Genomic DNA, 21,488 nt, shown 5'->3' on the forward strand with positions numbered 1-21,488 from the left:
ATTTTTTTATTTAAAAAGACAAAGTGTTCAGCTATACTGCACAAGTGCTGCTCTGCCCCTGCCTCTCCTTGGGATCAGAATCAGCAGGTTTATTAGTGATAGATTGTGTTTCTATACATGAGTGTGTCCCTGTATTATTATACTCTATTATATTTACACATGTAAGTACTGCACTACCATTAGTATTATCTAAATATATAGACCTGAGCTATGGTATTTATGCACGCTTTAAGTTTGTTTTGTACGGTGTAAAAAAGAAAAAAAAAAAAACCGTGTGCAGCTGCGCGTTGTTGACGGTGTAAAACTTCATCCACGTGCTCGCCTCTGTTTACACTGCTGCGTCATGACGTCACGGCGAACCCCACCCCGCACGTCGGTGCTGCCTGGCAACATGAGAGAGAGAGAGAGAGAGAGAGAGAGAGAGAGAGAGAGAGAGAGAGCAAGCAGGAAGGTCTGCTGCAGCCAAGTGAACAACCTGCAGCCTCTGGACATAAAAACGAGCAGAAACAACGCTCAGCCGTACAATGGAGGACACAGAGCAAGGTAATTTGTTTTTATCTCTCAGTGGCTTTGTTCTTACCGTAAAGGGATTTTGTCTCACATGAGAGTTGTTAGCAAACTAAGTTCAGCTAAGTTTGCGTTGGGGAGTGAAGTTAGACCGCTGTGAACATATGCTACCTTTCACACTCAAATAAAGTGCATTTTATTTTTGGACAGAGATAAAGAAGAGACTCTAGGAAGAAAATAAAGCTTTCGGATTAATCAACAGAGTGTTCATCTTCACCAGAAATATCACGGAAGTTGAGTGTTACACAGCATTTGTTCCATCATGTACTAAACAGCCTGTAAGCTAACTACTTCAGTAAAAACACGAAAGAGGAAGTTGTCACTGTCCAGGTAAAAAAATAAAATAAATTAAACGTTAATTTGGTAGAACTGATCAAATGAAACACTTGATCATGTGTCGGTATTGGGATATTCACTGAGAACTTAACCTGTAAAAGTAGGTTACACCCGTTTGACAGCTTATCACATGGTCTCTAAATGTCCCACTTACACCTGTTCTAGTCAAGTCACACTAGAAGTCCTCATTCCTGGTCGTTTTTCAAAAGATCAATGATTGCATATGCTCAGTTTGACAGCAGCACAGCCCCATTCTACATCAGTCAATGTCTGAAGGCTGGGAGGTTTGTAAACCAGGTCAAGCAGGCCTCAGCACAGGTGTGGGAGTGCCCAACATTTTAATAGAAAAAGAGGAGGGCGAGTGTATGAACCGCAGGGTATGCTGTGAATGCACTGTACCTGCCATTCCTGCTTCCTTTCCTCCCCTCCACCTACCTGGACATTTCCGCTCCTGCTCGGCAGCCATCTGCTCTCTCATACCTCTGCTCCACTTACTTGCCCTTACCCATCCTCCAGGTTTGCCTTTTAGGACAGCTGCTTCTCAGGCAAGTGCAAGTAAATAAAGCTTGTATGTAAGACTCAGTTTAGTTGATAAAAACACTATTTTCTTGTATTTTATTTGCATATTACAAGATCTTGAAGTTCTTGTGGAAAGAAAGAAAGAGGCAAGTGACTATTTGTTCACCTGGAGGGGATGCTAGGTAAACAAGGCACAGCCCTGACCTCATTTCCCTTCACCCACCACCACTGCAGAAATGTCATTTCCTGATGTCTGCATGTTGTATTTTTTGGCCTCAAAGTGAGAAATGTTGGAAAAGAAAAAGTTGCAGCATTTTTTGTATATTGACAGATGTAACCTGTTCATCCTTATTATTATCACACTGAATGAGGTCTATGTTTGTAATTCAAGCCTCTTAGTCTCTGTGAGGTGTTCCATGATCTTAATGGTATTTTTAAGAAAATTGTATCTTAGTCACTGTTAGTTAGGGGCTACTTGTCTTGTGACCATGGTTCCTCTTTGGTAGTGTAGGTTTCCTGTGCTTTGCTCATGCTTTTAACATTTTCCCTTACCAAGTTACAATTATTTTCCTCTGTAGTGCTTCTGACTGATATCAAAATCACAATATGACTTTATCGTGCTGCCTTTGTGGTTTACGGTAGCCACTGTTTCATGTGTTGGTGCATCAAGTGAAACAGCAAAAAATAGAATAAACTGTCAGTCAAAAAGCAAACTTTACTGCAGGACTACTGTGTTTGTTCACTTCTTTTGCCTGCAGAAGTAAAATTCTTCTAGTTATCATTGTATCTCATTCAAAACCTCATCATAGGAACTAATGAGTTCTCTTTTTTTATAGTCACACTCTTTTGACAACAGACCGTGAAGTCCATGTTGTTGTCACTCTTTCATGCAGGTATCTATGTCAGCTGTATCCTGGCACCATCTACCTGCATCCTTGTTAATGTTTTTCCTTGTCACTGTCACCTGTTGGATTTCAGCCTGCACAGTCACCAGTATTTGAGACTAAAAGGCACTTTGAAACCTCTCATTATCGATTTCCCCTTTTACATCGTGTTATCATTTTATTGCACTTAGTGTTCAGGTGTTAGTTTAGCAGAGTTTAGCAGGAGGGAGGTCAGTATGCATATTGAGTGGTCTGACTGCAGCTTTCAAAGAAGCTTTCAGGGGAGTGGTGCCTGCTCTCCACTGATTGTGTGTACTTAGATGACCTTTTTGATAGCAAACATCTCTTTCTTTGTGCTTGCTTTTCATGCATTGAAAGGAGTTTCCAGGAGTGAATTTTCGTTGTTTCTGCTGTTCTTCCTTTTTAGTGCAGTGTCTGGAATTCGAGGTTGTCTTTGGGAACAAGCACATAGTTTGACCATGTGATGTATTGAAGAAAACTTTATTTGATTTGCTAGCATTTGTAGTATTTGTACATTTGTGTACTTATAGTGTGAACATCTGGGGAAAAAAGCAAAAATGTTTTAAATGTCCAGGCCTCATGCACCAAATTAAAGCCTGATGAAAGTGTCTAATTTCTAAAAAAATCACATCTCTTTCTGAAGAAGTTGGCGGTTGATATCATTGACACATGAGTGTGTGTTATTCACTTAAACTCCTCCAGAATATTTCACTCCAGATGTCTACATAGACCAGAATGTGGGATTATGTCATTCATAATCCAAACAACTTTTGACTGTTGTCTGGGTGTAGCCTGTTTCTGGTTTCTGCTGCTTTCTTGATAGAAGCTTATGGCCTTTGCTCAAATCAGATGTTCAAAAACGAGAAGGTCAGGCTTACCAATCTATCTTGTTTTTCGACTCGGTTGTCTAATGAGATTGATCATGAGCAGTGGCCAACATTTTTGCCTTATTAGATTTCAATGAGGCACAACTGGATGCTTTCAGCTGTGTGTACGGTCAGGGGAAGTCTCACATCTCCTCAACCACATACAGCGGACTTGTTCGAGTTAGAAACAACATCATACTTTCAAAACGTGTATTTAAGATCATGTCATGGCAAAATTTCAAGGGTAAATTAAAGTATTGATCTATCATGTGAGTATTGTCGGTCAAATACAACTGCAACTCTTGTGTAATTGTTCCATGTAGGTGGAACTGGACACTTTTTTTGGCAAAACTGTCACTTACTTAAAAAAACACACCAGTTGTGGTTGTCACAAGTCGTTGCAAAAAGAGCTCTTGACGGGTTGGATGTGAGCCATCATTGAGCTAAAACATGCTACCTGAAACTCTGAGCCTAACCACAGAACCTGCCCCGGTTCACTGGTGTCACCAGATTTGCACATTTCATCTCAAAGATTAAAGGGAAATCCCCTTGTGTATTTTAAAACTTTGATCTTTGAGCTCCTCGTTCCATGAATTAAAGTTAGCAAATGTGGTATTATATGATGAATTGTCCCCTATGTTCTATATAATGAACAGGCCAGCCTTTTAAAGCTTCTGTATGGGCTCTGTCAGCTCCCAGCAGCACTGAGAGAGGATAATGGAAACATTTATGAAAAGACAAGTTCAGGCAAAGATAACCTAAATATAGATGTCAGTACTAAACATGTCATGTATGTGTAAATGATCTGATGTAGCACTAAAATGCAGTCTTTGATTGTCTTTTTTACCTAACTTTGAAACCACAGAAATGATCAGCTGAAATTATGATATGATTATTACATTTTTTTATATGTGTTCTTTATGGAGAATTTGTCATTAACGTGTGAGATTTGGCCAAGCAGAGGTCTCACCCGTCTGGTAGCTCTGGCATCAGGCTCAGTATCTTCCAACATGACACTGTAGAGAGAAACTTGGGGCCTCACTGTCAGATGGAGCATAGTCGGTGTATAGAGTATAAAACCTAAATAACATAACCTAAGAAATTAACTTATATTGGTAAATGAGATGTACAAATACTGTGCTGGTGTAGGCCTAACTCCTGATTCCTGAGAGACATCCCTCTATTGTTTGTTGCACATAACTTTGGACAAATTTTGCAGAGCTTTAGTTTTTATATTTCTCAGTTAATTAATATAGTATTAATAATAGCCGGTGGAAGTGTCTTGAGTGTGAGCCTGTGTGAGATGTCATTGAAACAGTACAGGATTATAACTGCATTTAATAATAATAAGAATAATAAGAATAATAATAAAAGTAATTTTTAAAAAAGAAATACAGATAATACTGTATAACCTCCATTAGCTTTATATTTACGAGCCAAATAGAATGAGATGTAGGAAATTTGTTTTAGAGCTGGGCCACACGCAACTTTCCCTGCATCAACCATCATACTGTGTGCACAGTCCCCCAACTGTCACTGGGTAACTCTTATCACTACGGAAACAGGCCTCTTCTTCAACGTCATTGTCCTGTATATATTCAGGATAGGTCTGCAGATGTCAGACCTTAGGTTTGAAGAATTAACGTGATTTTGTATGTCTATCTTGTTTGAAGGAATATGTTTTGACAAATAGGCTTGTTTGCTTTCTTGCCAAGACTGAGATGAGTAGATTGTTCACTAATGTCTTTATGTTAAATAGGTAATTTAGTGTTTATACAGTATAAACCACGGATTAAACAATCCCGATTAAACAAACAACGTTTTTATGTGTCGTTTAGGGAGCTTCAGAGGTGGTGGTAGGATTTTATTCCATTTGGACAGGGCTAGCTGTTTCTAGTCTTTATGCTAAGCTAAGCTAAGCTAACTGGATTCTGGTGGTAGCTTCGTAATTACTGTACAGACATGAGAATGGTATCAGTCTTTTCATCTAACTCTTGGCAATAAAACCAATAATTATATTTCCAAAAATATGTCAAACTGCTCCTTTTAAACAGCTGTAATCTAGATGTGAATCTACAATCCTGCCACAGAGAGCCTCAGTTACACAGACACACATTTGTGGGATGACTCAAATTGTTAAAATGTATTAGAGAGATGAAGACACGACACCGTCTCTATAGTAAAGAATAAATCATTCATTCATTCATTCAGGTGTCCATTTACTGTACACACTACATTTACAGTATATGTGTTTTATCTGAGGTGTAGCCGCTCTCTGCCCTTCTTACTGTTTTCCCATGATGCACATGTCATGGGAACTTTGTGGACCCTCTCACTGCATCCCAAGTCATCCATGTCTCATGATTCTTGTTTTAAGTTAATCATGTGACAGGGTATGCCATGAATAGTGAGGTAATTGATGTCATGCTGTGCTTCATTAACCACTTGAAAATGGCTGTTTGTTCCTGGTTACAGTCTGGGTGCCATGGGTTGTTTTTCACGCTCTTGTCTGTTTCGGTTTATAAATCAAACATATTAAACGATCCAGTCCAATACAAGAACAGAATGATGAGATTTTTTGGCTTAGAGATTATTTTAAAAGTAAATTTGTGACTTCAGCACACCGGTGGTTTTCTAACTAATGTCACATGAATCAAGTGTCACTCATGATTCAGTGGCTCCACTGGTCAGCAGGGCTGCAGGGAGGAAGTGATGTTGAGTATTAATTAAGATGTAAAAAACAAACAATTTATCTTTTTATCTTACCATTAATAAACATTTAACTGTATTATTTTGTCTCAGAATAATGCAGCCTCAGATGTGTCACACTTAAACCGATTTGGCTTTTCACTGTGAAAGGAGGGGCTTATGGATGGGGGGGTATAGACAGGCTTGTGTGTGCACCTGTTATTGGATATGTAAGACTTTTAGTTGCAATATTGATGCACAGTTTTGGTTGCCTTTTCACAAAAATGAATCAAAAGACAAAATATGAGAAGCAAGAAATGAAAGATACTGGCAAGGATTCATTGTCCTTGATACGGGCCTATTTCAGTGCATGTTGATATTTGATAGTTTGCGACGAGTGACTGTATGTGTGTCACTTCCTGGGCTGACCTTGCTCAGTGGAAACACAATGTAATGAAGCCTGACACTGCAGATCAAGCCACAGTACAGTTACATTAGCTGGACTTGCATACATGTGATTTGGATTGTACAGAACATCATCACTTCTATCATTCTCTATAGAAAAATGTACCCTTTCATATATTTTATAGTACACACAGCTTGAGTTGAAAGTTGAAAACTCCACTCTCTTCACTTGGACATAGATGATTGTGGAATTTGTCCCCCAGTACTTCAATACTTCAGGACAGCCCCCGTCGTTCTCCCTTTAATGCAAAGTATTTCCTGTACAAGATCGCACAAACATGCTCGCCTGGCTCTAAACTGCAGAGGAATGGTGGATGGGAAATCAGTGTACTGTGAACAGTTTAGGTCAGTTTTTTTCTTTGACATTACTTTGGCTGTTTTTGTGTGAATGAGCCTTCATGTGTTGATGTTTACATTGGTCAAAACATAGGTTTTCCTTCTGCCAACCTTCTGCCACCTGTGTGCTCTGTCCTAAGGTATCACACAATAATCTTTTCACGTTAGAATATTAGGCGTGCTTCCTTCTAGGAATAGTTATCATGCAGTAATCCTGATTTCTTACAGCTCTCTATACTGTACTCTCATGTTCTGACCAATTTTATGCTCAGGATGACTCTCTCCATTTTGTTTTAGCTACTCTAAATCTTTACAGCATCTACATCTTCAGTCATAATACTAGTGCTGGAATGTCACCAGACTGCTTTTCCACTTCGCTGCAGCCTTGCAAGTACCAGCAGGTGCACGCACACCGAGAAGCCTGATTTCTATTGACACTCCATGAATGTATTTAAATGAAATGAGACATGACTTATACCTGCATATTTGCTCTCTTTGTGCAGGTTGAATTCTTACCTCTAAATATTTGATCAGTGTTTTATGTGGTTTGGTAGTTACACACACACACACATATATATATATATATATATATATATATATATATATATATAATGTACCGTGTAAAAGCCTACATGTGTTTAAATCTGTTTATGTGACCAAGTGATAAGGATGTTAATACTTGCTTGTGAACCAGAAGCGCTATTATTATTATTACAGAAAATTAATTGGCAACTATTTTGATCATCAGCTTATCATTTAAAGCATCAACAAGAGACTTTCATTTTGTGTTGATCCTGGCGACCCCTGTGGACAACAGCGGTTAGGTTTCTTCTCTTTGTCTGATTTTTAAGGGCAATCCGACCCGGTGGCCAGGCGTTATGAAGAACTAGAAACAGCCAATCCTATCGCTGATGGTCTTTTTGGTTTATATAGGTCATAGAGAGTGTTTTATATTAACCAGCTAAAAACTTAATTGTAGTATGTTTAAGAAATCCAAGCAAAATGGCCAACATTTTACTGATTCCAGCTTCTCAAATGTGCATATTTGTTGGTTTTCTTACTCCTCTGTGATATTAAAATAAATATCTTTCGGTTTTTGGACTGGTTGACAGCCAAAACAAAGAATTTGAATATATCAGCTTAGGCTTTTAAAAATTGTGATGGGTATTTTGGACATATTATGTATCAATCAGTCAATCAAGAAAATAATCTGATTGATGGCTGAAAATAATCATTAATTGCAGGCCTAGTATGAACTCACAAACATCACACAGCGGCACGTGTACATGTACATGCTCTCCTTACCACACCATAGTGCACTTTCCCTAAAGTACACACACACATACACAATACCAAGTGTAGCCTCTGGCATCCTCTCCCCTCCACTCTATCTGACTAGCATTACTGCTACTCCAAGCTGGACTGGCCGCCCTGGATTAGCGCTTTGCTGTAATCTGGGACACTGCAGATTATGCTTTTCATCTAATGCCCCCACACACACACAGAGACACACACACACACACACACACACACACACACACACACATCACATGACCAGCCCACACAAATGAGACCTCTTTTATTTCCTCCTTGGATGACAGGCTTGATGACGGAAAGTAAAGGGAGGGAGGGAATTGACAAAGAGACCTGAGAGTATTGGAACTGGAGTGTCACGCAATACTGCAGCACTAGCTCTGCTAACGACGGCCAACATCTGAGAACGGCAGAAATTTGTAGGATGGACTGAGAATTGACCTTTGGGATTACGGTGGAGAGGAAGAGGGAGGGTGCGTATGTGTGTGGCGAGAGTGTGAGTGTGTCTGATGTAACAGCTGCTTGAAGGGACAGGTAACTTATTAACAGCGAGAAAAGGACCAGAGGGATCAGAGCCCCTTGGCCTGCTGCAGAAACTGACAAGGGAGAAGTGTTCTCTCACTCCGACCTTCTGACTACCTGAAAGCCAATACAAAAATCTCCTCCCACGTACATACACACACTTGGATATTCGGCCTGTCTGTACACACACACACACACACACACACACACACACACACACCAAGAGTCCAGGACGCCATACACAAGGAGTCACAGAGCCAGCACGCGCCTGGATCACATGCAGGCAATCAGCATTTGGCTGTTTCTGCTTAGGTAGTGGTGACAGTAGGGAGGTGGTTGTCACTCCGACCGTCAACACACCACGGGCCATAAACATGGAGCCGCTGGAGGAATATCACTCTCCGTTTGACTTTGAACAAGGAGTCAACACCAACTACCTCTACCTCTCCCCGGCCTACAGCGACACGCCGCCCAGTTCGCCAGCTGTCAAAACCAGAGGTAATCACAAGGAGGAAAGGGAGAGGCTGGGCGGAGGAGGTGTGTGTGTGTGTGTGTGTGTGTGTGTGTGTGTGTGTGTGTGTGTGTGTGTGTGTGTGTGTGTGTGTGTGTGTGTGTGTGTGTGTGTGTGTGTGTGTGTGTGTGTGTGTGTGTGTGTGTGTGTGTGAGAGACAGAAAGACAAAACATGGGTTTGGTTCAATGGACAGCAAGAATTTGGGGAAACTGGGAGCTGTGTGTGTGACAGCAGATTTGCAGTTTCATTTAGTTTTCAGGCTTCTAAACTGCTTTTTATTTTTACTTTTTTAGAAAATCATCACTTCTAAATGAGACTCAATCTATTTTGGAATGCTTATGATTATTTCATCGCTCAAATCTCTGCTCCAACCGACCATGCTTTGCTCACCAAATGTTTTGGTCACACACGCAGTAGGCTGGTGTTGTGTGCTCATAGATTTGCATTGAAGATTGCTGTGTGTGCTTTCTTAAAGTTAGAAGTTATGATTTTTTTAATGCCAAGGAGGTGTTGGCATATCTTTTGGGGTCCACATTTAGAAAATGGCCCATATTTGATATTGTGCCGTCTTTCAATGTAGGAATTAGAGACCATATAATATCCCTGGTGTAATGCTTTCCGTCACATCAGTCAATCTGTTGAGTGAAGTTAAGATTATGTTGTACAGTACGTCAGAGCCACATTTTGGTGGCAGCTGATGTGCTGTTTGTTCCATTGTCTCACAAACAAAATTTAATAAACTTGAGCTTTCTGGAAACGTAGCCCAGCGAATCAGGGATAACTTAATATTGTCAGCTGAGTTTGGATTGGAGAGAAACAGAAATGTCTTCATAACAAATCTGGTGTGACTGCTTTTTTTTTATCTTGTCTTTGCCACACTGCCACAGAAAAAGCTTTTATTGTTTTGTTATGGTATATACAGGTATGGAGGTTTTCATTGATAGTTTTTTACTTTTTTAACAGTAGCATTGTTTGCTTGTCACTGTAAAAAAGAAGAGATAATTATGTGTTAAATGCATGCTTCAGCTTTATAGCTTTACTTTTCTAATTAGTTTTTGTGGATTTGAACACGATAGTCTTAAGAGGAAGTGAACTACAGCAGAGGGGTATGGCAGTAATGTGGGCGGGTATGCAGTTTGGTGTAGCAAGCCAAACTTCTGCCTACACACACTGTCTGTTTTTTCTCTCTCGCTCTATGCATCTACTGATGGAAACAAATCATACAGTCACTCTATAGCTACCTCCACACTCAGACATACAGATTTAACATTTTGCCGCCTGCAGCAACGTGTTACAAAATTTGACATAGCAGATAACTCAGGCGAGGTGATGGCCCGCAGAGCCTGTTCTTCTCACCCCTCACTGTGATCTTACAAAAACTCTGGAGGCAAATAAATGTTCAGCACTCGAGCAGCATAATGTGGTGAAATATAAAAGTAGTTTGTCCTATTATACTGAAGCACAGCCGTTATAAGGGGAAGTGTCCATTACACAATTCTGTCACTGTAAGCAGGTGTGTATCTGTATATTCTGTGTGTGTGTGTGGGGGGGGTTAGTGTGTGTCACTGCTGTATCACCAGTAATGGGAGGAGGGGGGCAAATGTAAGACCAGAGAAAGATATATGAGGGGAAAAGACCTTCAGGGCAGATGAAGTGTAATGCTTCTGAGGAAATCGTGGGGGTGGTTTCTTGCTGAAGGCTGAAAAAGACATTTCCACTGCATTTCCTCTCACCTAATTACTGTAATGCCCACCTCCATTTCCTGTGTCAGATGATTTACTCACTTTAAATGTAACCTCATGCATGTTTTGACATGTAAATATTTTCACTTTTCATCCAATCAGCTATCCTTATTCCCATGGTATTAATTTTGTGTAAGAACGAGCAGTGGCACCACCCAGTCCTGAGTTTTATGTTAACACCGTGTGATTGGACGGCTTCACGAGCAGCTCTCCAGACGGTTCTGAGGACATTCCACTGTCTCTGTCTTTGTGGGAGTATATATTGCAAGATTCTTGTGATTTTGGTATCTCTGTTCTCGACAAATGTTCTGTCTCAGTTAAAATGTTTTATTGGGAGTATCAGGGTGTGACATGAAAGAGAGGATGGCCGCCAAGTGTTCTGGAATGAGGTGGGAGGAGAGGATGTGGGGTTTTGTTCAGTTAAAAAATATATATTTTATGGGGTCAGGGATCATAGGATGGAAAGAGCACATTTCTGACCACATCCATTAGTGATGCTGAGCGTGGTCAGAGGTAAAACAGACTTACAACTTTAAACCAGAGTTAGTTACTGTTGTGCATCTTTATTCCAATGTTTGAAAATGCCTACTTGAGTTTTTTTGTGTGTTTGAGCAGCAGTTGGTTGCTGCAGATCTAGCTAATGTGATCAGAATATTTGTTTTGGACCTTCAGTGCATATTCAGAATGCTTTTTGACAGCTAATGTTAATGTTTTGCACCATGGTTCAGAAGTTATAAGGCCTGAGTGCCGTGAGGTACTGACACGGTGCAGTCCTATTTCCTTTTCTCTAGAAGTTCCTTTTTTGTGTGTCCTTCCTCCCACATCATTTAATTCAACTCTTGGGGGGTGTTTCTTCTTTTTTTTTAATACCGTCACATTTTCGCTCTGAATCCCTGAAATTCTCAGGAAGACCAGATAAAAGAAAATAACCACAGAGACACGTTTGTATTTCCCTATTCCAGCACCGCGCCGGCTCACAACATCCTCACCCGCTGTTGTCCTTTTGACTGACGGCTCCTAACAACCCCTTTGCTCCTGTGTTCTCTCACGCTGTCTGAGCCCAGGATGTCTCCATCTAGAAAGTTCTTTGTATTATTGATGCAATGGTGCTCCTACTGGGCACAGCCCTGTCAGAGACTGCAACATCAAAGACACTGTACACTGTGTGTGTGTGTGTGTGTGTGTGTGTGTGTGTGTGTGTGTGTGTGTGTGTGTGTGTGTGTGTGTGTGTGTGTGTGTGTGTGTGTGTGTGTGTGTGTGTGTGTGTGTGTGTGTGTGTGTGTGTGTGTGTGTGTGTGAGAAGGTTTTGTGCAAATGTCCAGTAGGAATGGAAACTTGTGTTTTGGATCGCAAAAAGCTTTTCCCTCTTGGCTACCAATTCTCATCAAACACCATATTTAGCATCCTTGATTGTCTTTTTCTTACTCTCTTATAACTTTCACAAACTACCAGCTTCCTTTCTTCCATGCTACAGGAACGGCATGACAGCTTGAGTTTGACAACCAACATCAGCTTTCCCTCTCCCCACCTGTTCACTGTCACACAACAAACATGGGCGCCTATATGTCTTTAAAAAAAAAGATGAGACTCTTAAAGCGCCTTAAAGGGGACCCATGACTTGGAATGTTGGAGGTGTGGATGTATCTGACTTTTTATTTCACCTCCCAGGTTCCCAGCAGCATCCAGACTCAGTCCCAGAGATGGGAGAAGATGCAGTGACGTCTGTTGGACCCGCTTCCCCTCCCCCGACCATGACAGAAGAGGAGCGGCAGGAGCTACAGGAGGAATTGTTCAAGGTCAGGAGAGGGATCAGGGATTACAAGAGGTTCAGGAAGTCAAGATCAGGTGCTGGACATGATCTTGCGGAGAAGGGTTCAAGTTTTAAAATAACTGTATGCTGTTTTTGACTCTGGTGTTACGTTGTACATGTGTAACCTATGCTTGGACGGTCTTACATAGTGCTTTTTGTACGTATATAAGAAGCACTGCCTTCCATAACAACAACATGCTCATTTCAGGTCCCTTGTTGCCCCTGTAGCTGATCCAACCACTTACCTGGCTTCAGATGTTGGATTACTTGCCAATTTGTAATTCCCATGACAGACAATATTTCCAGAAGCTGTTTCTCCATGATTATATTGGTGGGAAACCCTGAAGTGTACCATCTGTTGTGATTCATTGTAGGTTTACATTAGTTGAACGTTTCTAAGAAGTAAACTTTCTCAAATTATAGAATTGGTAACTCAACCTCTACTTCCTATATAGAATAGCCAGTGGGATAGCAACTAACGGTTATTTGCAAAATCAGTTAATCTATCAGTCAGTTTGGTCTATAAAATGTCAGAAATGAGTCAGTTTCTAGTCTAAAATCCAGATATGCTCACTTTCAATATTAAAAACAGGAAAGAGCAGAAACGTCTCACACTGGAGCAGGAACCAGAGAATGATTAGCATTTTGTGTTTAAAATATCAAATTAGTTGCCTTTTATGTTGATCAACCAATTAATTAATGTGTGTGTGTGTGTGTGTGTGTGTGTGTGTGTGTGTGTGTGTGTGTGTGTGTGTGTGTGTGTGTGTGTGTGTGTGTGTGTGTGTGTGTGTGTGTGTGTGTGTGTGTGTGTGTGTGTGTGTGTGTGTGTAGGTTGAGGATGAGATCCAGACTCTGTCCCAGGTGCTGGTGGCCAAGGAGAAGCAGCTGGCAGACATTAAGAGGAAGCTGGGCATCACACCTCTCAATGAGCTGAAACAGAACATCACCAAAACCTGGCAGGAGGTCACCACCTCCACCGCGTAAGAATTCCCCCACCACAGTATCAAGATTTTGCCTCTTGATTTTAGGCCGTTACACCTTTTTTGTAGAAACCTCACAAACCCACAGCTTTATTATCCACCATTTTCCCAACATATGCACCAAGGGTCTGTGCTGATTCTCTGCTCTTTTGATAATGCTGAGGGGTTTTTTCTGTATCTGAATGCCCTGGAAACTGTCAGCACTGTTGAAAGAGGGGTTTTTTTTTTCTCCTCTGAACAATGAGGAAAGAGATGTCAGTGCTCTTGACAAGCTGCCTGTGTGTTGATGGGTTTCACAATACAGGAAATGAGAAACATTCTGATGCTTTCTGGCAAAATGAAAAAGACATTCAATTGTTTAGTTCTGACCTTGATGCCTCTTTACAGTCCAAGATCTCTCTGTCTGTATTCATCACTCTCATATCCTCTGTTTTTTGCGACCTATCACTTCTCTCTCACTCTGTCTGTCTGTCTGTCTGTCTGTCTGTCTATCAGCTATAGGAGGACATCTGAAACACTATCTCAGGCGAGTCTGAAGGCGACAGCAGCGTTCTCCAATGTGGGCTCAGCCATCACCAGGAAGCTGGAGGACGTCAGGTGAGTCAGGCATGAGACATCAGCGTGACGGTATATCCAATAACTTTAGAAGTTAATGATATTCCACTGATGTTCCACTGCACTGCACATTTTGTGAATACCTGAATAACTGATTTATTTCCTAGAAATTGCCCGGAAATCTCAACGTGCTGACAATTTAATCCATTTAAATAGTCAGCACTTTGTGGCAATTTAAGTGTAAAAGCAACTTGTTAATTTACACTTCAGTTTGTGAATGGATAAAACTAACAAGACATAACATATTAATTCTGGAGCTTTACAGGGGTTGGTTGGTGCATTTTGTTCCCTTTGGTTTTGAGGCAGGCTACCTGTTTCCCCCTGTTTCCAGTCTTTGTGCTAAGCTATGCTAACTCCTCCTGGCTCTAGCTTTATATTAACAAACTGATATAAGAGTGGTATCGATCTTCCCTTTAAACTCACAGTGGGAGCGCGAACGAGCATATTTCTGAAAATGCACACACAACACATCAATATTTGACCTTTGCAGGTTTCTCAAGACTTACATTGAAGAACCATTAGATCGTTCTCATCATTTCTTTTTTAATATTTAATATCCAGCTGCCATGGATATTCCTGTCTTTCCTAGCCTTTATTTCATTTTGCACGTCATATGATGATGACATTAGTTACCTCCCTTAATAACCAATTTCACCTCGTATAATCTTTAAATTCCCATTCTAATTACATTACAGCCACCAGCTGTCTGTATTAACTCATTGTTATTCATATAAGGGATATATTACGGTAGCCATAGATCTAATGGATTGATTTTCCGTCTTGCTTTTCAAAGTGTCAAAGGCTTCTACTCTTATATCTAATAATACATTATTGGTAATATCCCCTGGTTAAATAAGCCTTTAAAAAACCAATGACAGATTGTTCCATTGGAGATATAACCCCAGTTGATCCCTCCCCTGCCCCCCCAGATCCTAATCCGTCTTCTCCCCTGTCACCCTTCTTCTATCTGGATTACTGAGCCGCAAACAAGATTATTAGGCCCCTCAAAGCACCAGTGTGCTGAGAAATGCAGCCTCGTGGATGAGCCTCAACACACAGCTGGTTTGGGGGTGGGACCATCCTGACAGGGGTCAAAGGGTGTGTGTGTGTGTGTGTGTGTGTGTGTGTGTGTGTGTGTGTGTGTGTGTGTGTGTGTGTGTGTGTGTGTGTGTGTGTGTGTGTGTGTGTGTGTGTGTGTGTGTGTGTGTGTGTGTGTGTGTGTGTGTGTGTGTGTATGCATGCTTTGTGGTCAGGTTTTTTTGTGTGTGATGACAAGATATTTTGCCATGTTGTACAGGATTAGCACACACCCACTGTGTTAATACACAATCGATCTTAATGGGATAAAGCAGGATTAATAGGATTTATGCACTTAGAATACTCGCTCATTTAACATATAGTAGATTAAATTAGGGTTTGTACTGTATGTGTGCCTGTCTCTTTTGTTCTCTTGTTCTTTCTGTGTACAACTGTCTGTACTGTGCTAAGATGACCACTAATGCCCCCTTTCTTCTCCATAATGCTGTCGGATAGCGTGCGCTCATTACAACACTCAGCTAGTATGCCTGTCATGAGGTAAGGGCTGGGGAAAGGAGAAAATGTTTGGCTTTAGTTTTGTATTTTCCTGTTTATAGATTGTATGAAAAGGCCGTAAGGGTAACCTTGAGGTTGCCAACGGCGACCACCGCTAAGAGCTCCTTAATCAGCTATCAGTGAAGCTGCAGCTTTGATAATCTTGCCTGGACAGACCTCTGTTTCGTCAAAGCTTACAGCAGTCCGGCAAAAGATTTTATCTGGTTTATCTGTGAACCCACCCTCAGAAACGGCTCCTCTGGTTGGTTTTACTGTTAGAGTAGACATAAGTTTTGTCCAGTGCACTCCCGATCTTAGTGAGTTTGATGAGGTGCAGGTCTGGATGTGAGATCAGACAGACAGCAAGTGACAATTATTTCCATTATCAATGAATGAATCTTTAGATTATGATTAATTGATTAAATCATTGATTGTTTTGTCTATAAATGTCAGAAAATAATTTAAAATGTTTCCTAGAACTGGAGGTGATATCATCACATTGTTTGTTTTGTCCAACCTACAAAACCCAAAGAGATTTAGTTTATCAGAGAAGACTAAATAAAGCAGAAGATCTCAATATTTGAGAGGTTAGAACCATTGGATTTTTGGCATTTTTGCTAAAAAAAAAAAAAAAGAAGTCACAATTAGTCTATTATCTATATAGTTGCTTGTTAATGTTCAATAAGCTAGTCGATTAATTATTTCAGCTCCTGAAGATTACTACTTCAAAACATGACATGAATTCAAACAAACCAGTCTGATCTATACCCAACAAAAACATCTGAGCACCCATCTGTGTTTCCGGAGCTCCACAGCTCTTTGTAAATGTAGTATGTAGTTTTTAAAGTCTGTGTAGATGTGTTCAGAGGTGTATGAATCAAACACAACTTTAATAAATGCTACAAACTTGATATTTTAGAGCAATATGTTGACAGTTGCTTCGTCTCAAGCTGTTCATTCTGCATGCTCTTGATTGCGTTTTCATGAAAATGAACACCTCTTAGCACCTTTTCAGTAGAACAGGATAGAATGGGGTCACTTCAGAAACTCCTGCATTGTCTGTGTTCAGTATCAGATAACATGACCTCTAAAGGTGTGAATACAGTGGATGTTCCTGCTCCTTCTTCCCTTTGTTGTCTGCTTCTCCACTTTCCCAAAAGTGTATAAGCATGTTCGATATATCAGCTGTTGGTCGGTCTCTAATCTTGTCACTTGTGTCTTTTTCTTACACAGGAATGCACCAACTTTCAAGTCATTTGAGGAGAAAGTGGAGACTTTGAAGGTAACAGATTAAAAACAGGACTAATGGCCACACTTGACTTAAAGGTCCACCAGGACTGTATACAGGAAATGTGACTAATTCAGTTCAATTGTATTTGTGCTGTAATGTGTTTTTACTTTGATGTTGCCCTTTGGCAGCTTATTGAAGTCTATCGACCTGATCAGGTGGTTTGAGAATTAGCCTAACTCAATTGTAAACATCGCCCCCTCAATCAGTAATATGTCATATTTCTATTCATAGCTTTATTGATTTATCTGAGAGGTCACAGATAGTTCATTGACTATCATTTGTCCGGTTGCTACAATTTTTAATCTCAGATTCGACCGATCGTTGTCACCAATCATAGCCCTCCAGAAAACGCTGAGCCATACGTCACCAAACTCCTAGTGATTTTATTCTCACTGGGACAAGTTGCCATTGATTTTTAATGACTTTATACCTCTAACAGTTAACTGTAACTGTTTTTTTTTTCTCCACCGCAAATTAATTGCAAACAAATGCCTAAAACATTACAATATGCATCGCAATTTAAAAATCCCCCAAAAAAGCAACCAGCAAACAGATCTAGAAATAATAGTTCTACAGTGTTATCTACAGTTAGCTAACATTAGCCACCATGAGTTAATGATTATACCAAAGCAAGTAAGGCTGTGGCAGCAGATTCCCTCTGTGTATTGAATGGTGTGAGGTTGCGTTTCATTTCTTATGAATTCAACGTTGCATTCAGAAGAGGAAGATTGTGTTATTTTTCTTTCATAGTTTCACTTTAAAGAGATTAATTTACAGGCTAAATTGTAATTTTTTCAGACGCCATTTTAGTTCTATAAAAATCTACTAAGTGAACCTTGAGTTTAAAATATTTCACCACAGATTTAGATTTTTTTTCTCTTTTTTTCTTGTTGTTTTTTGTATACATATATTTCACATGTTAACTTGGGTAACGGGAGTCCATCATTTCATTATTCTTCCTCCCTTATTCTCTTCAGACCAAGATGACTCCATCAGCATCCACCACTAACCCCGGCGACCAGGACAGCAGCAGTCCCACCACCGAGTCTTTGCTCGATCAGCCTGAAGGCTTGCCCACCCAGGAGACGCCGATGAACTGAGACCTGGCTGACCTCCCCTGACCTCTTCACCGCCCCTCCTCACTTGACCCTTTAGCCCCTGAGCCGTCAACACTCGCCCTCTAAACTTTTGTGTGCCAGTCTCCCTTTATTGGAAACAAATGACTTACCCGAGCCTTCCGTGTGATCTAATTGTCTGGTCCTTTTTTGTCTGACACGTGTGCTTACTTGTTAACCAGTGTGGAAACTGAAAGCATGGGATGGGTGCAGGCGTGTGGTCTCGTGCCGGTCGTATATTTTTTGAGTCTATTCTGGCTCGCTGTGGGAGAAACCTCCCTGCCCCCCGCCCCCTGCCCTCTGCCTTGTTGTATGGCTTTCCTTTCCCTCCCGCACTCCTTATTTTTCTGCCTTTGTCTAACCAGCAAAGCTCAGATGCCAAACATGCTCCTATTTTTTCTTTATAAAAATTAACACCGTTTTACATTTTTTTGAGTGTATAAAATTGCACAAATAGAGAAAGATTTACAATTACGAAGTTGATTTAGAGAAGGATTTACACTTAAAAACTTTATTCTTTGTATGTGAACCAGGCACTTGTTGGCTTGTTGCTTCTGCATGGCTCTTATTATAGTATGTTGGAGTTATTATTATAAGCACTTGTTTTGTCTGCCTCCATTTTGGGGCCATTCTTGGTTTACTATTGGTTTCCATTTTGGGACCAACCTTGATTTCCGTTTTCTTCATTATATTAATTTTAGGACACCGCACAATCATAAAATAGTCTAACACAGTGTTCAGAATATGAATGTATGCCTTTTTGTGTCATATAGGTACAACACTTTGTGTAATTCAACCCACAGTACTGAGCTACTCAAACAGTGTGTCACGACTGCAGCCACTCATACCAAAGCTGGTATTTCAAAACACACACTCCAGAATAAAAATCAACCTTTTCCCATTGTTAAGAGTCTGTCAGAAAAGGATCTCCATGCTTCGATAGCTACAGGAAAATGGCCAAGATCAGCAGAACAGAAGCAGAGCAAACACAATGTTCAGCCTTGACACAAGGTGAGAGTGAAATAAATGTGTCTCTTTCAGCGCCAGAGTCAATATTTAAACACTTGTCCATTGTTTCTGAATGGGAGCTAACACCTAGCTTCCCCCTTTCTGTAATATAGATAAAAGCAAAGCAGGAGACTCCGGTGGATGTTATTTTGTACATTGATTAATGTAAGAGAAGGTTTACGTTACCTTAACGTTACCTATAATGTGCTGTGTAGATGGCACTATAGGTTGGTTGGTTGGTTGGTACACTACTTTGATCCAGACTGAAATATCATAACAATTATTGGATGGATTGCCTGATATTTTGGTACTAACATTCATGTCCCCCCGCGGCTCAATTGTAATAATTTTGGGGGTCCCGTAACTTTTCATTCTAGCGCCATCATTGGGTATATATCACAATTTGTTCAATTCTATGGTTTAAGACTAAATAGTTGGAAAGCTAATGTTCCCAGTCTCAGCTGTACTTTGTTTTTAATGCTAATTATTAGTAAATGTTAGCTAATGGGCTAAAGACTATAATATAAAGACTATACCTGCTTACTAGGTTAATCAGCATGTACAGCCTCACAGAGCTGCTCGCATGTCTGTAGATTTAGTGTTACTCTTAACCTTTTATTTCTTTTGATTAGTTTCTAGGAAGTTGCACAAACCGATCAAAATCTGCCTCTTTTGATAACGTCTTGGCAAACTGCAGAATTATATATATATATATATATATATATATATATACAGTATTTGCTTAAAATGCTGCTTTCATACAGACCAACACCTTTTCGAAATGTTCAACATCAGCGTTACATCTTCAATCACAGGACCAATCTCTTGGGTTGGCTTTACATTCTCACACCGCTTCATGTGATTACATCCTAGAAACTATTAAACTACTGAACAGTTACTCTCACCAGACACTTTTTCTAGGTGACAAATATACACAGGGCTACTGATGAAAGTTAAATAAAACTTGAAGGGCAAACAGAGCCAATCTGAACACAGTCAAGGTTTCCTCTGGTACACAAATGGAGGACACAAGGACTTAAAACAAACACTTGTCTTTGTTTGAGCCGGACCGTCCTGGTACAAGTCTTACCCCGCTGGTGGACGACTGGCTGAACATCAGTGTAATGGATTTTTAACAGTACTACAGTATCTCACGTCCTCATGTAACATCACTTTCCAGCCATGACCTGGTTCACTGTGAGAATTCATTACAGCCTTTTATCTCAGACACGAGGGTTTTATTTGTATTTAGTCATACACACAACACACAGGATTTGTTTGTTCTTTAATTGGAACCATGGAGAGAAGAAATGTACTCTAATTAAAAATACCTCTGAAGTAGACTGATTCTTGGTCTTTATGTAACAACGAGGGGGTGAAAGTGAGAATCCTGTTTGACTGAGAGGGAAGTTCCTTTAAATGTAACGTACCGCTGTGTTTGAAGGATGTGACACTTTTAATGCGTCAGTGTGTCTAATGTGGGAAAACATTTTTGAATTAACCACAGAAGACAAAAGAAGCTGGATGTCTTTGGTTAAAACTGAAACTGATTGAGGACAAAACAAAAGCCATATTCGCCCGCAGTACCTTTTTTAAACACAAGAGGGCAGCCAAGAACAGAAGCAACACCGGATGGCTTTATTTTTCTCAATCCAGACCAGACCAGATTGACCAGGAGACAAGATTTACTCATATTTATAACTGCTGCCTAGAGTCAGTAGCTCTCTCCGTAAAAGATCCAGGAGGATAATGAGGACATGAGAGTTCCGAAATGTTTTTAATCTGCTTCTTACTATCAGCATAAATATAAGATAAATATATGTTTGTGTCTTTGCTCCTCTTACTGGTCTGAAGTGGGCGGGACTGTCTCCAGGATTTAAATCTAAAGTAAATGATGGTTGGATGTTTTTCAGAAACTCTTTACTTATTTGGTCATTAAATAATGTTAATAGAGAAACATCAAAGATTTGATTTAGGCACTTTAATGTCATACTATAAAAAGAGAGTGAGTAAAGCCTGTAGGGGAATGCCAACATCCTGTTTAAAGTGGTGGCAAAAGCAGAAGTACAAATTTAAATTTCACTGTTATAATGTGGTTTATATTTGGCAGGGAAAGTCAGTTACTCCTCGTCAAGTGGGGGTTTTGAAGTATTTTGTTAGTCCTAAGCAGTGAAGAAAATCATCGTGTTTCTAGATAAGGGTGGAAATTAATCAATAACAAACTAAAATTGAGAACCTTATTCATGTAAATCCTCTTGAAGTGTAATTTTGAAAGGAAAATTCCTACTTTTCAACCAGATTGGAGCACTTTTATTAAATAAATAA

The 21,488-nt window shown here is 40.2% G+C and overlaps 1 protein-coding gene across 4 annotated transcripts; it reads left to right on the forward strand.

The window, feature by feature from the left end:
* The first annotated feature begins 403 nt into the window (after positions 1-403).
* On the forward strand, positions 404-20,504 carry tpd52 (tumor protein D52). 4 transcript variants are annotated; one of them, XM_051391426.1, is made up of 7 exons: positions 404-543; positions 12,441-12,568; positions 13,414-13,562; positions 14,058-14,159; positions 15,711-15,752; positions 16,983-17,031; positions 18,018-20,504. In XM_051391426.1, the coding sequence occupies exons 1-7, from the start codon at positions 525-527 to the stop codon at positions 18,138-18,140; spliced, it is 612 nt and encodes a 203-aa protein (XP_051247386.1). In that variant the 5' UTR covers positions 404-524; the 3' UTR covers positions 18,141-20,504. The 4 variants fall into 4 exon arrangements, with proteins under 4 accessions (XP_051247386.1, XP_051247387.1, XP_051247384.1 ...); XM_051391424.1 differs by lacking the exon at positions 404-543 and adding an exon at positions 8,354-9,016; XM_051391427.1 differs by lacking the exon at positions 15,711-15,752.
* The last annotated feature ends 984 nt before the right edge of the window (positions 20,505-21,488 follow it).

Source organism: Dicentrarchus labrax, unplaced genomic scaffold (assembly GCF_905237075.1).
Source record: "Dicentrarchus labrax unplaced genomic scaffold, dlabrax2021, whole genome shotgun sequence".
Classification (NCBI taxonomy): domain Eukaryota; kingdom Metazoa; phylum Chordata; class Actinopteri; family Moronidae; genus Dicentrarchus; species Dicentrarchus labrax.

Coding starts and splice junctions, on each gene's coding strand:
- tpd52 (XM_051391424.1), top strand. CDS start 8,893: ATGGAGCCGCTGGAGGAATATCACTCTCCGTTTGACTTTGAACAAGGA. Junction 12,569..13,413: donor TACAGGAGGAATTGTTCAAG/GTCAGGAGAGGG, acceptor GTGTGTGTGTAG/GTTGAGGATGAGATCCAGAC. Junction 13,563..14,057: donor GAGGTCACCACCTCCACCGC/GTAAGAATTCCC, acceptor TCTGTCTATCAG/CTATAGGAGGACATCTGAAA.